Below are 12494 nucleotides of genomic sequence, written 5' to 3' on the forward strand. Positions count from 1 at the left end.
ACCCACCCCCAGAATTCCCCCCAAATCCCCCAGCTGGAGTGACGAGAGGACCTGGCAACCCTGCTCTCTTGGGATGAATCTAAGCCACCTTGGGCATTATTTGTAACAGCTCTAAGATATTTCTCAATAAACGACTTAGAGGGACCCTTTGGGGTTTTCAAGGCAAGAGACATTCAGAGGTGATCTGCCATTGCCTGCTTCTGCATGGTGACCCTGGACTTCCCTGGTGGTCACCCATAAAGGGAATGATGGCTCTCTTTTGGCCTCTTTGGGAAGCAGGATGAGGAGTTAATAGTTTCCAAGCAGGGGACTGGCAGCTCTGCCGGCTCTGCCCTTCTGTCCGAGGGGTCAGAATTGGCCTTCTGACCACCCAGGGCTTGTAGCTCCCTACACATCTTTGTTTACACAAAGCACAAAGAACATTTTGAATCACCCACATTGCACAGCCCAAGCCAGGATGTCCATCCCTTTAAATTCCTTGCAGCTTCGTTCAGACAGTTACATGGCCCTGCCTTTGGTTTTTTTCAGAGAGAGAGAGAGAGAGACTGACTGACTGACTGACTGCAGGGTGTGAGGCTGGCAGGAATGGTGGGTTGCTCTCCCAGAGTAGCAAACAGGGATCCTCTGCACATTTATTCAGAGGGAAATCTCACTAAGTTCAATGGGCCTTACACCCCAAATCTAAGTGTGTACAGGATTGTAGCCTTCACTAAAGTAGGGGTGAGAAGTGCCGCCAAGGTGCAGCTGACGTATGGCAACCCTGCAGGGTTTTCAAGGCAGGAGACCTCCAGGGGTTGTTTGCGGTTGCCTGCCTCTGCATAACAGCCCTGGGCTTCCCTGGCGATCTCCTATCCAAATACTGACCAGGGCTAGTCCTGCTTAATTTCTGAGATGGGATGAGATCGGGCTAGCCTGGCCCATCCAAATCAGGGCAGTAAAGTGCTGCCACATCCTTCCCTGAAGTACTGCCAAGTAACGGCACTGTCTTGTTGAATCGGCTCTGTCAACAGTAGTTAATTTTTAGCAAACAGGCATAGGATTGTGGGTGTGAGAAGCGGTAAAAAGAGGGGCCGTGGTTCAGTGGTAGGGCAGAAGGTCCCAGATTCAGTCCCTGGCATCTCCGGTTAAAAAGATCAGGTAGTAAGTGATGTGAAATATCTTTGGCCGAGACCCTAGAGAACTGCTGCCAGTCTGAGTAGACAATATTAGTTTTGATGGACCAAGGGTCTGAATCGGTGTACAAAAGATTCACACGTTTAAGGGGCACTTGACAGAGGAGAGCATTGGGATTGCTGCTTCTCTGTTTCACACAAACAGAATCTCTCTGTGACTACTATTGGCAGCAGCACCTATGAATCCCAAAGGTGGGCAAAAGGAACAGAGGCAGCCTGGGAAAGTGTGCGTATGAGTGTGACAGAGAGCTTGCAAGCCCTTGTTCCTGACGGCTTGGGACTCAGGTGCAAATTCCTCCAGTCCAATTTGCCCATTTGTGCAGCCATGCATCTCTATCACTACCACACATCTTCCTCCGGCTAGAGACAGGATATGCTGCACATGGTGGAAGAGATTAAGGATGGGCACAAACCAGTTCACAAGCCAAAATTCGACACAAATTTGGCCCGGTTTGGCACCTCCAAACCAATGTTTGGCGCCTTCTCTGAAAATTTACCGGACTTTTGTCTGGTTTGGTTCAGCTCTTCAGGCTATCTAAACTTAACAGCTGAGCAGCGCAGGTCTGCCCATCAGCTTTTAGGTTTAAATGGCTGTGAGCCGTTTCGCTAGACGTTTTTGCTTTGAAGCAAGGGGAAGCGAAACGGAATGGTGAAATGGCTTCCAGCCATTTCACCATTCTGTTTTACTTTCCCTTGGTTGGAAGCAGGGGGGAGGAAAACCAACTGGTTTAATGGCTGCCATTTGACACCCACCCCGCTGCTGAAATGGCTGTGAGCCATTAAACCCATCCGTTTCACTCCCCCCCACTCCAAATGGGGGGGAGCGTAATGAGTGAAATGGCTGTGAGCCATTTCAGCCTAACAGCTGACAGGTGTATTCGCCCCGCTGGTAGGCTGAAATGCTTGTGAGCTATTAAACCCATCCATTTCACCTCGACCCGAACTTGCTGGTTCAGTTCTGGGCAGTTTTGACGCAGTTTGGGGGCTGCCCCAAACGGGAATTTTTAAGTTTGTGCCCATCCCTAAAAGAGATTGAATGTGAGTAGAAGTGCACAGGTGTGTTACCTATGACTCTAGGACCAAATGTGCCTCAGCAGGGAAACAAATAGGACACTTGAAAAAAGAAAACAAAATAGGACACTTGGGGGGGAAAGGAAATCTTGGAAGGCTAGCTTGGATGCTAGAATAACCAGTATTTGAAGGGAATGGCAAGTAGGGATGGGCACAAACCTAAAAATTCCAGTTCAGTTCGGGGAAGCTCCAGAACTGAACCCCGACCTGAACCAGCCAGTTTGGGCCCCCAGTTTGGGAACACTGGTGGCCATTTAAACCTAATAGCTGATGGGCGGACCTGATCCTCTGTCATGTTTCAATGGCTGTCAGCCATTTTAGCCTAACAACGGCACTGATTTCACCGGTCCATTTCTCTTCTCCCTGCTTGGAAGGGGGGGGGGGAGAGCAAAACAGATGGGTTTAATGGCTCACAGCCATTTCAGCCTAACAGTGGGGTGGGTGCTCTTGTCAGCTGATAGGCCGAAATGGCTGGCAGCCATTTCACTGTTCCGTTTCACTTCCCCCTGCTTCAAAGCATGCACACAAAAGCTTATACCCAGAATAAAACTTTGTTAGTCTTAAAGTTGCCACTGGACTCAAACTTTGCTATAGTGCATGAAGGGAAGGGGGAAGAGCACATGAGCCTGAGGTATGGCACTGCATTTGAACCACACCATAAAGAGAAAAATATACAGAAACAGATGTGAGACTAACCTCCAGGGGAAAGACAAAATGAAAAACGGAAAACAAACCAGTGAACTACTGATGATACATCCTGGGCTTCTGGATCCTCCCCAGCATTTTGAACCCTTTAAAAAAATTAATCTATCATATCACATCCTTTCCTTGTGCTCCAAACATCCTACCGATACAAAGAAGCTAAAAATAGCCGTTTCTTTATGTAGCAGAAAGAGATAAATGTCAAAACAGGAAGCCAGAAATCCAGAACAACTTAAATCTTACCCACTGTTTTAATTTTATACTACAATCCGATGTGGATACTATTTCCATATAGTAGTAATACGGGATATAAATTATCTGAATAAATAATAAATAATGTAAATGATAAAGCAGCATTGAATATACAAAAGTTCAGAATTATTGGGTTCGAAGTACCAATTGCAATGGGACAGCAATCTTCTCTAACCACTTTCACAGCCCATTTATTTCTCACACAAACTGGAATGACACAATAAGTAGAATGATATAAGAGAGCAAACGCTATCAGATCTGGCTACGCAACGACATTACTGAACGAAAGGGACAGCAACAGGGCATGCGGGCAAATGAGGGCACAGTAAAAGGACTGGCAAAAACAGTTTTGCAGAGTACTGAAAAATCATTGAAATAGAGGAGTTCATTTACCAGAGTAGCTTTGCCAAAATCATTTTTACAATTTGAATAATGTTGGCTAGGCCATATGCATACACACACACACACACACACACACACGGAATAAAGCCCATTGTGGAAATAAATACAATGAGCGCTAGAAAGAGGCTCTGGGACAGTGCCAAGGCCGTGGGCACTCAGAATCAATTTGCCATGCCAACCTAAGCAGGGTATAAGGACACAGGGTCCACCATTTTCTCCAGGGGAACGGATCAATACCATCCGGAGAGCAGTTGCAATTCTGAGTGACCTCCAGCCCCCACCTGGAGATTGCCAACAGTGGTTCCCCATTACGGAATGGCTGGTTTGGAGGGCAGAGTCTATTGCATTGTATCTGTCTGAGGCCCCACTCCTCCTCAAACCTCACCCTCTCCAGGCTCCATCTCTCAAATCTCCAGGATTTTCCCATCTGGAGTTGGCAACCCTATCTACGTCCCAGCCAAGCAGCAACCTACATTCCCCCCTCATTGATCAGCTTTCCATTTCCTCCCCACCAGCAGCCCCCACCGTGCTCTGAAGCCCTGACTGCCACATATCTGTGGCAGGAATGGGGTGGCTGCTGGTACCTTTTCCTATCATTTTTTGCCTTGTGGTAATGTTGGACTATGTTGGACTTTTTTTTACAATATTGTAACATTGAAAATGCTGAAAAAACCTTTTGCAATTTTATAAAGTCTAAAAAGTTTTACAAATCATCTTGATAGTGTTCAATCTCCAGGTGGGGGCCGGAGGTCACTCAAAATTGCAACTGCTCTCCGGATGGTATTCATCCGTTTCCCTGGAGAAAACGGTGGACTCTGTGTCCTTATACCCTTCTTAGGTTGGCATGGCAAATTGATTCTGAGTGCCCACGGCCTTGGCACTGTCCCAGAGCCTCTTTCTAGCGCTCATTGTATTTATTTCCACGATGGGCCTTATTCCTAGTTATATATAAGGAGAAATATATGGTGTTAAAGGTGGACAATGAAGAAAGCTGACAGGAAGAAATTTGATTCATTTGAAACACGGTGTTGGGGAAGAGTTTAATGGCTACTGTAGACCACCAAAAAGATAAATGGGTTGTAAATTAAATCAAGCCTGAGTTCTCCCTAGAAGCTAAAATGACTAAACTGAGACTACTGTATTCACATTATGAAGAAGAGTAGGTTTTTATACCCTGCTCCTCTCTACCCTACGGAGTCTCAGAGTGGCTTACAATCTCCTTCCCTTCCTCTCCCCACTACAGTCACCGTGTGAGGGAGATGGGGCTGAGAGAGTTCTGAGAGAACGACCATTGGACACTTACCGTGAAGGGACCTTCTCCTCTGAGGAAAGGAGGACATCTGTATGGGTTATTCCCACCGTGCCTATAGGGAGGCATAGGGTTGCCAAATCGACTTACCTCACCGGCGGGGGACTCTGGGGTGGCTCCTGGAGCGCACACGCGCATGCACGCCGCATGCACATAGAGTTTTCCCCTCAAATGGCTGTGGCCCCGCCCCCAGCGTGCCCGGCGTCATGACGTCACTTGCCTGTGACGTGCACGCGGGGGTGGGGTTTCCCCCGGGGCCCGATTCCGCGGGGGCGGAAATCAGGCCTCCAAAGCGGGGGGGGAATCCGCCCCCCGGGGAGAATTGGCAGCCCTAGGGAGGCAGGAAGTTGTTTTTTCCCCTTCCTGTTGGCGCCTTCGGAATAGCCCATCCCCAGTTCGGTTCCTGCCTCACTAGGGAGCAGCAGCATAGCTTAGCTAGGCTTAGCTGAAGTTAGAAAGCCTCTGATCTTTTTCTCCTTTTAAGCATGTTGCCTTGCCTGTTCTTCTTCCTCTTTTCTCTCTTGACCTTCCTTCTTGTTTTTTCTTCTGCTCCGGTCTCGGAGCTAAGACTTCAGGGGGTCCGTTGACCCGAAGAGCCGACTCGAGCCGCTATGGCGGCAAAGGAACTGTGACTGACCCAAGGTCACCTGGCAGGCTGCGTGCAGAGGAGGAGTGGGGAATCAAACCCTGTTCTCCAGATTAGAGGCCATCGCTCTTAACTACTACAAGAGACACTAGAAAAGACAATAATGCTAGGAAAAGTGGAAGGCAGCAGGAAAACAGGAAGACCTAACATGAGATAGATTGATTCAGTCAAGGAAGCCACAAAGGCTCTCAGTTTGCAGCTGTTGACAATAGGATGCTTTGGAGGTCATTCATTCACAGCATCACCAGAAGTCAGACATGCCTTGATGGCATTTAACACACACTAACACCAGGACAGCCTTTAGATTAACTGGGATCATATTTTATTATAAATAAATAGTGATTTTCTGCTGATTTAGTACCTCTGATTTTTCTGAGCTCGCATGGAGGCTGCTGTATTAACAAAACGAATATAACAACCGTACATTTTACAATATGTACGATCCTTGGCCACGCGACTATCACATGACCAGAGATTGTGCATCCACATGTGCACACGCTGTCTCTTTAGAACAGGTCTGAATGTAAATAGTGTACCAGGCACAGAAAGGATCTCCCTTCCTCTGAGTTGGCATAACGACCCAGGAGTAGATTTATCCTGCCAACCTAGCAGTTCGAAAGCAAGAAATTGCAAGTAGATAAATAGGTACCGCCTTCGGTGGGAAGGCAACAACGTTCTGTGAGCCTCGGCGCTTAGTCATGCCAGCAACATGACCACGGAAACGTCTTCAGACAGCGCTGGCTCTTCAGCTTGGAAACTGAGATGAGCACCGCCCCCTAGAGTCAGATTCGACTAGCTTTTGAGCAAGGAAAAATTTTACCTTTACCTAGGGCCACCAAGTGGGGCAGCGGTGGCTCAAATGGTTAAGACGCTGAACTGCAGACCAGAAGGTTGGTAGTTCAGCAGTTCAAGACCCGAGTGCCGCATGACAGAGTGAGCTCCCGTCTCTGGCTCCAGCTCCTGCCAACCTAGCAGTTCGAAAGCAAGAAATTGCAAGTAGATAAATAGGTACCGCTTCGGAGGGAAGGTAACAGCATTCCGTGCGCCTTGGCAGTTAGTCATGCCGGCCACATGACCACGGAAACGTCTTCGGACAGCGCTGGATCTTCGGCTTTGAAACGGAGATGAGCATTGCCCCCTAGAGTCGGATTCGACTGGCTTTTGAGCAGGGGAAACCTTCACCTTTACCTAGGGCTACCAAAGTGCCATTTTAGGAAGCAAACTGCTGGCATTTCCCTGCTGATCAATTCAACTCGCAGATGATTTCACAAAACCCCTTGAAAGATCACATTTTATTGCAGTATCCCATGGATGGGTTTCCTCAAAAGAAACAACACGTTCAAGAAGCTGCCAACTCACGTTCTTCTGATGTATCGACTCAGCTGCCCTGGTGATCTCATCCAGACACTTCCCGATGATGGGGACAACTTGCCGGTCCACCTCTGCAAAGGTCTTCATGGATTCGCCTATCCGGACTATCCTCCTCTCTTCCATCTCTTGTATTTTCTGAAAGAGCAGCAGCATTAATAACATGGCATTCAGACAGTGTTATTTATTTTCACTTCCAGTCGGTCTTTCTCACTGGGGCGGCGGTTGGATAACAAGTACAACAGAATGATTCAGTCCACCAGTGAAAGCACGATATCATTTGAATGGGCACAATATTTGAAACTACCCGCTAAGGTGCCTAGTAAAACAAAGCTATTCAGCCAATCAGCGAACAGATTACTAAATATAACAAAAGCAATTAATTAATATTTAATAACAATAAAGACTGGGCTTTAAAGTCCTCAGAGAAGTCTCCCCACGTTACTTTCTTGGGGTATTTACAGAAGCTCTGGGAGGGAGGCCAGCCCTTGTTTCTCTGAATCCGCTGGGCGCCCACCCCACCCCAGACTCCTGGGTCTTCCCTGCCCACTGCCTGGAGAGTCTCATTTATCAGAGACACGACTCCAAGCCTGTTTCTTACATAACAGGCCTAAACCATTAGGTAATATTCCAGTGATGCCCTGGTGCATCAGAATGTAACATGCACAAGGACACTCTCAAAAACCTTGATATTGTAAGTTGATAATAGAAGTTTCCTTTTCTTTCTTCTCTTTCTTACCGCTCCAATAGTTCAGATTGCTTCCTAATGTTTCTATTAAGTTTACGCCAAGTCTGTTATCTTTCTACTGAAAACATATTCGGAAGTGTGATGAGTAATGTATTGTAATTCTTTGAACATGTTATAACGTTGTACATACTCAGGAACTATTTACAAGATGTGAATGTAATTGGAAGATTAATTGTTCACTGTTTGAAGTGTTAGAATTGTTAAAAATTGAAAAAAATAAAAAAAACATTAAAAAAACCCTTTGTGGTGTGGGAGGGGGGCTCCGTTCTACATGCAGACTTCAAATGAACAAAGAGTGTGTGTGTGTGTGTGGGTGTCCTGGTGGCCAGCTCCAGGTTTTGAGACAGCACAAAGCCCTCCTTCACACATGCTAGATACCCCCCCTCCTCCCTCTGTTTCAGAGAGAGGGCAGGCAGCAGCTATTCTGACACCCTCTCATCCGTTGCCTCCAGCAGTGAACTGTACGGACTCAGTTATACCGACGAGGGCATCTGGCAAAGGGGGAATTATCGTTGCTAGCAGCAAAGGGGGTGGGGAAGGGGGACCAACCCCTTTAGGGGAAGAAGGAGTGTAGGATTTTATACACCATTTTTTCTCTACCTTTAGGAGTCTCAAAGCAGCTTACAACTGCCTTCCCTTCCTCTCTCTCTCCACAACAATGACCTTGGGAGGTCGGTGGGGCTGAGAGAGCTCTGAGAGAACTGTGACTGGCCCAAGGTGTCCCAGCAGACTTTGCGTGGAGGAGGAGTGGGGCATCAAAACGAGCTCTTCAGATCAGAGGCCACTGCTCTTCACCACCACACCACGCTGTGGGGGGGGAGCTGTTCCACTAAGAATCTCTAGTTAAAAGGGTCAGGTAGCAGGTGATGTGAAAAACCTCAGCCTGAGACCCTGGAGAGCTGCTGCCAGTCTGAGTAGGCAAGATTGACTTTGATGGACCCAGGGTCTGATGCAGTACAGGGCAGCTTCATGGGTTCAAGTGTACTCGCAGGTGGAAGAGCTGTTTGCCCTCCCCCCTTCTGAAGCATGGCTAAAGGCTGCAGTTGGGAACACAATTCCCTGCCTGTCCCCATGTGCAACAGAAGCCAAGATTTAACTCTAGTTGGCCCTGCTCACAGCAGTATTCACAGAAAAGGAGCAGCACAGACCTCCAGCATCTAACTCTGGCGTAGGCCTCCAAGGAAAACAGATGTTGCACATGCCTGAAATGATGAACTGCAAACAGTATGAGCATGCAGAAGCCCGTGAATGAATCAAAGGTACGTGCTTTCTGGCTTTGCCACGTGACCCGAGCAGGGGCTGGCTGCCAAACACAGCCCGAGATGTCCGGTTTGACTTCAACCTTCTCAAGGATGGCTGGAAACAATTCCAGGAAGGACCCCAAGAAAGACATCCTTTTCCCCAAGCGAAACTCTCTCAGGGCTATTTTGGCACATGATGAACAGGCCTGGGAAACTAGCTGATCCAGTAGGGAGAACTGCCTGACCAAGAGACCACCTGTTGTTTGACCACAGTCAAATAGTGCTGGTTGCCACATGGGGAGGGGCTTGTGTGGGATCACAACTGCTGGTGCGGCTGCTGAGACAGCACAGCTGCAAGAGGGCTTCTACGTGGCCAGTTTCCCCAAAGGTTCCCTGGCCCAGTTCCACAGGAGCAGCAGCCACACACACCCTTTTCCTGAGGCCACTGGGGCTTTTCCAATTTTTAAAAATCAGCAATTGAATATTTTTATATCAGCATAAAGCTAAAACAATATGTGAAAAATCTCTGAATTCCCAGCTTCCTTAAGTCTCTATCCTTTTTCATTGCAGAGACGTGCATTTCCTCTTATATGTTCACAATGGAGATAAAGACTTACTTATTAAAAATGAAAGCTTGAAGAGAACATGGGACAAATTTTATGATGATGTTATGTCAATACAATAATATTCAATTGCCAATTTTTTTAAAGCCCCCCTGGTGGTGGAGAAATAGCCACTGTGGGGACAGTGTTGGGAAAAATGAATGCCACATGGGTGGGAAAGTCTAAACTTTATCACCCACAGGGTAGCCATCCAGGCTTTACTGCGAGTTTTCAGAAAACTTTGCAGCAAAGTAGGTTTGAGAAAGATCAGAGAAAACCTGGGGAAACCCTGGGAGCTCCACAAATGCACTGTAATGTGGAAATGACCATTGTCAAGTGTTCCACAGAGTCAAGAAAATCACCATTAGGGGTGTGTGCTCGGTATATACTAAGCCGAATAAATTCAGGTATATATTCAGTCGAATCAAATTCTCTAATTTGATTTGGCTACCGATATAACTGGCCCAAATGAAAGCCAGAAGAATTCAGCTTTTATTCAGGTTAGTTAAGCGGTGCAAAGTTGACCCACTTTTGGGTGAGCACTTCTGTGCCTACCAGCCTTTAAAACCGGTCAGTTTCTCCCTCCATTTCCAAGTGGAGGGGAGTGAAACTGACCAGTTTAATGGCTCTCAGGCATTTCAGCCTAACAGCTGGGCCAGGTGCCCTGGCAAGTCAGCTATTCAGTTTAAAGGGCAGGAAGCCGTTTCAACACTCCCTTTCTGGTCCCCCCTTCAAAGCAGGGAGGGAGTGAAACGGAGCAATGAAATGACCCCTACTGCCAGCCATTTTAAGCTGAATAATTCAGCTTTCCTGAATACCTCCTGAATCCAAATATCATACCGATATTTGGATTCTTGAATATCGGCAAATTCAATAAACCCGAACCCGAAAAATACCAATATATATTTTTCACACACCCCCTAGTCACCATACAGGGTCCGCAGTAGCTCAGAGGTTAAGACGCTGAGCTGCAGCCCGGAAGGTCTGTAGTTTGGCAGTTCAAGACCCTAGTGCCACGTGAGGGAGTGAGTTCCCGTCTCTAGTTCCAGCTCCTGCCAACCTAGCAGTTTGAAAGCAAGAAATTGCAAGGAGATAAATAGGTACCACTTCGGTGGGAAGGTAACAGCATTGCGTGCCTCAGCGTCTAGTCATGCCGGCCACATGACCATGCAAACGTCTTCAGACAGCGCTGGCTCTTTGGCTAAGAAATGGAGAGGAGCACCGCCCCCTAGAGTCGGATTCAACTGAGCTTTCAAGCAAGGGAAACCTTTACCCTTTTTAGTCACCATATAAGTGGCAGCTTCCTTTTAATCCACTCTACTGTCCTTTGTTTGCAAGGGCAGGAGGAATGGTTGGTTGCTCCCCAGACCTGCAGATGCCCGGGGCAAAACCAGAAGCAGGGCGGAGCTTCCCATACTGCCCCCCTCCCATAAATGCAGGCATCTCCAAATGACAAGAATTTGGCCTGTTACCTATTTAGTGTGAATACAAAACCGATTTATTGTTTTTTTAATACTGTAATTTATGTTAGTAGTAGTGGGAAGAACTATCAAGTCACAACTTATTTATGGTGACCCCATAGAGTTTTCAAGACAGGAGGTGTTCAGAGGTGGTTTGCCATTGCCTGCCTCTGCATAGCGACACACATACTAAAGTCCACTTCATCAGATGCATGTAGTGTGTCCTTGCTAGGCAGACACATATATAGAGAAAGGCTATGAGTGCGATTAAGAAAAGGATAAATACCATCCACAGAAGCAGTAATAAGTGATAACACTTTCCCTAGTTTTGCTATGCTAGTTAACACCTCTGGTGACTGAGGAATCCCAGCTCTTTGTTAATTCCTTTGGATATCGTGTCAGATTTCTTGATGAACTTCTAGAACTTCAACTGTTTCATGTTGGAAGTATTCTTTTGAAGTTCTTTTACAGATGAATGGTGAACTTTAGCTCTCCTACTGATTTCAAAATATTGCTATTTTTTAAAAGTGTCAGATTTGTATCCATTTATTCTTTTGAACAAAGCGTTCTATGCAGAAAGCAGAAGGGAGTATTTGACAAATGATGGTCTATATGGAGGATAACAAAGTAGATGGGGCTATGCAGTATTTTTGTTTAGCATCTGTACCAAATGCTAATATAGGTTCTGCCAGCGACAAAGCAAAGAAGCTCAAGAGAATGCAGTTGGTGTTATTCTGTCCCTAAACAGTATTGCATGAGTGGAGAGTGTCTGGTCCCTGGATGTGTGTCTTCGTCAGGTGGCACAGCAATGTAGTGAAGAAGGTACTCTCCTTACATGCTCAGAGGCATTTTTTTCCAGAGGCTGAGGCCCAGAGAATTTAGAGGAAAAACTGGTTGTCTTGCTGCTATCCACGTTTTCAAAATCTGGGCTTCAAAAGTTGCCACAGAGTGACATTAGTTGTAGTTAGTTCAGGAGACAAACTTTGGGCACTTTCACATACACTAAATAATGCACTTTCAAGGCACTGTGTAACTGGATTTTAGTATCTGACCATCTCCCATCTCATCGGCCAGCATCCAGACCTGAAAGAAGACTCAGATGGTGGACAAAGCTTAAAAATCACTGACATTTGGGCCCGCAAAGCAAAGCCACAAACAGGCAGCTGTGGCTGTTTTCAGCTGGCACCAGCCGGCACCATCACAATGCAAATGTTTTCTCATGTCATAGCTGCAGAACAGAGGTGGCGATAGAATGAAAACCAGAATGAAAAACAGTGATATCACCATCCGGCTTCCTCTCACCCTGACTCACCCATTATAAATTCCTCCCAATTATAAATCTAACCCCCCCCACCCCCACCCCAGCAGCCACACAAACCACCATGGCCTATCCAGCAACGGAATAGTTATCTGAGGTGTCGGCTTGGAGGAAGAGAGGGAAATCGGTTGCTTTTGGACACCCTGTATGCTCACAAAGACACACTACGGTTGTTTTTTAAAAAAGTTTTTTATTTGTGACGT

The 12494-nt window shown here is 46.8% G+C and overlaps 1 protein-coding gene across 13 annotated transcripts in view; it reads right to left on the minus strand.

Moving 5' to 3' along the window:
• FNBP1 (formin binding protein 1) overlaps window positions 1–12494 on the minus strand; it is a 173824-nt gene that overhangs the window by 55883 nt on the left and 105447 nt on the right. For all 13 annotated transcript variants that reach the window (XM_015411601.1, XM_015411679.1, XM_015411671.1 and 10 more), the window contains exon 8: window positions 6914–7060. In XM_015411601.1, coding sequence (XP_015267087.1) covers window positions 6914–7060 — 147 coding nt within the window. The remainder of the gene's footprint in view (window positions 1–6913; window positions 7061–12494) is intronic.

Source organism: Gekko japonicus, unplaced genomic scaffold (genome assembly GCF_001447785.1).
Source record: "Gekko japonicus isolate JY-2015 unplaced genomic scaffold, Gekko_japonicus_V1.1 scaffold463, whole genome shotgun sequence".
Classification (NCBI taxonomy): domain Eukaryota; kingdom Metazoa; phylum Chordata; class Lepidosauria; order Squamata; family Gekkonidae; genus Gekko; species Gekko japonicus.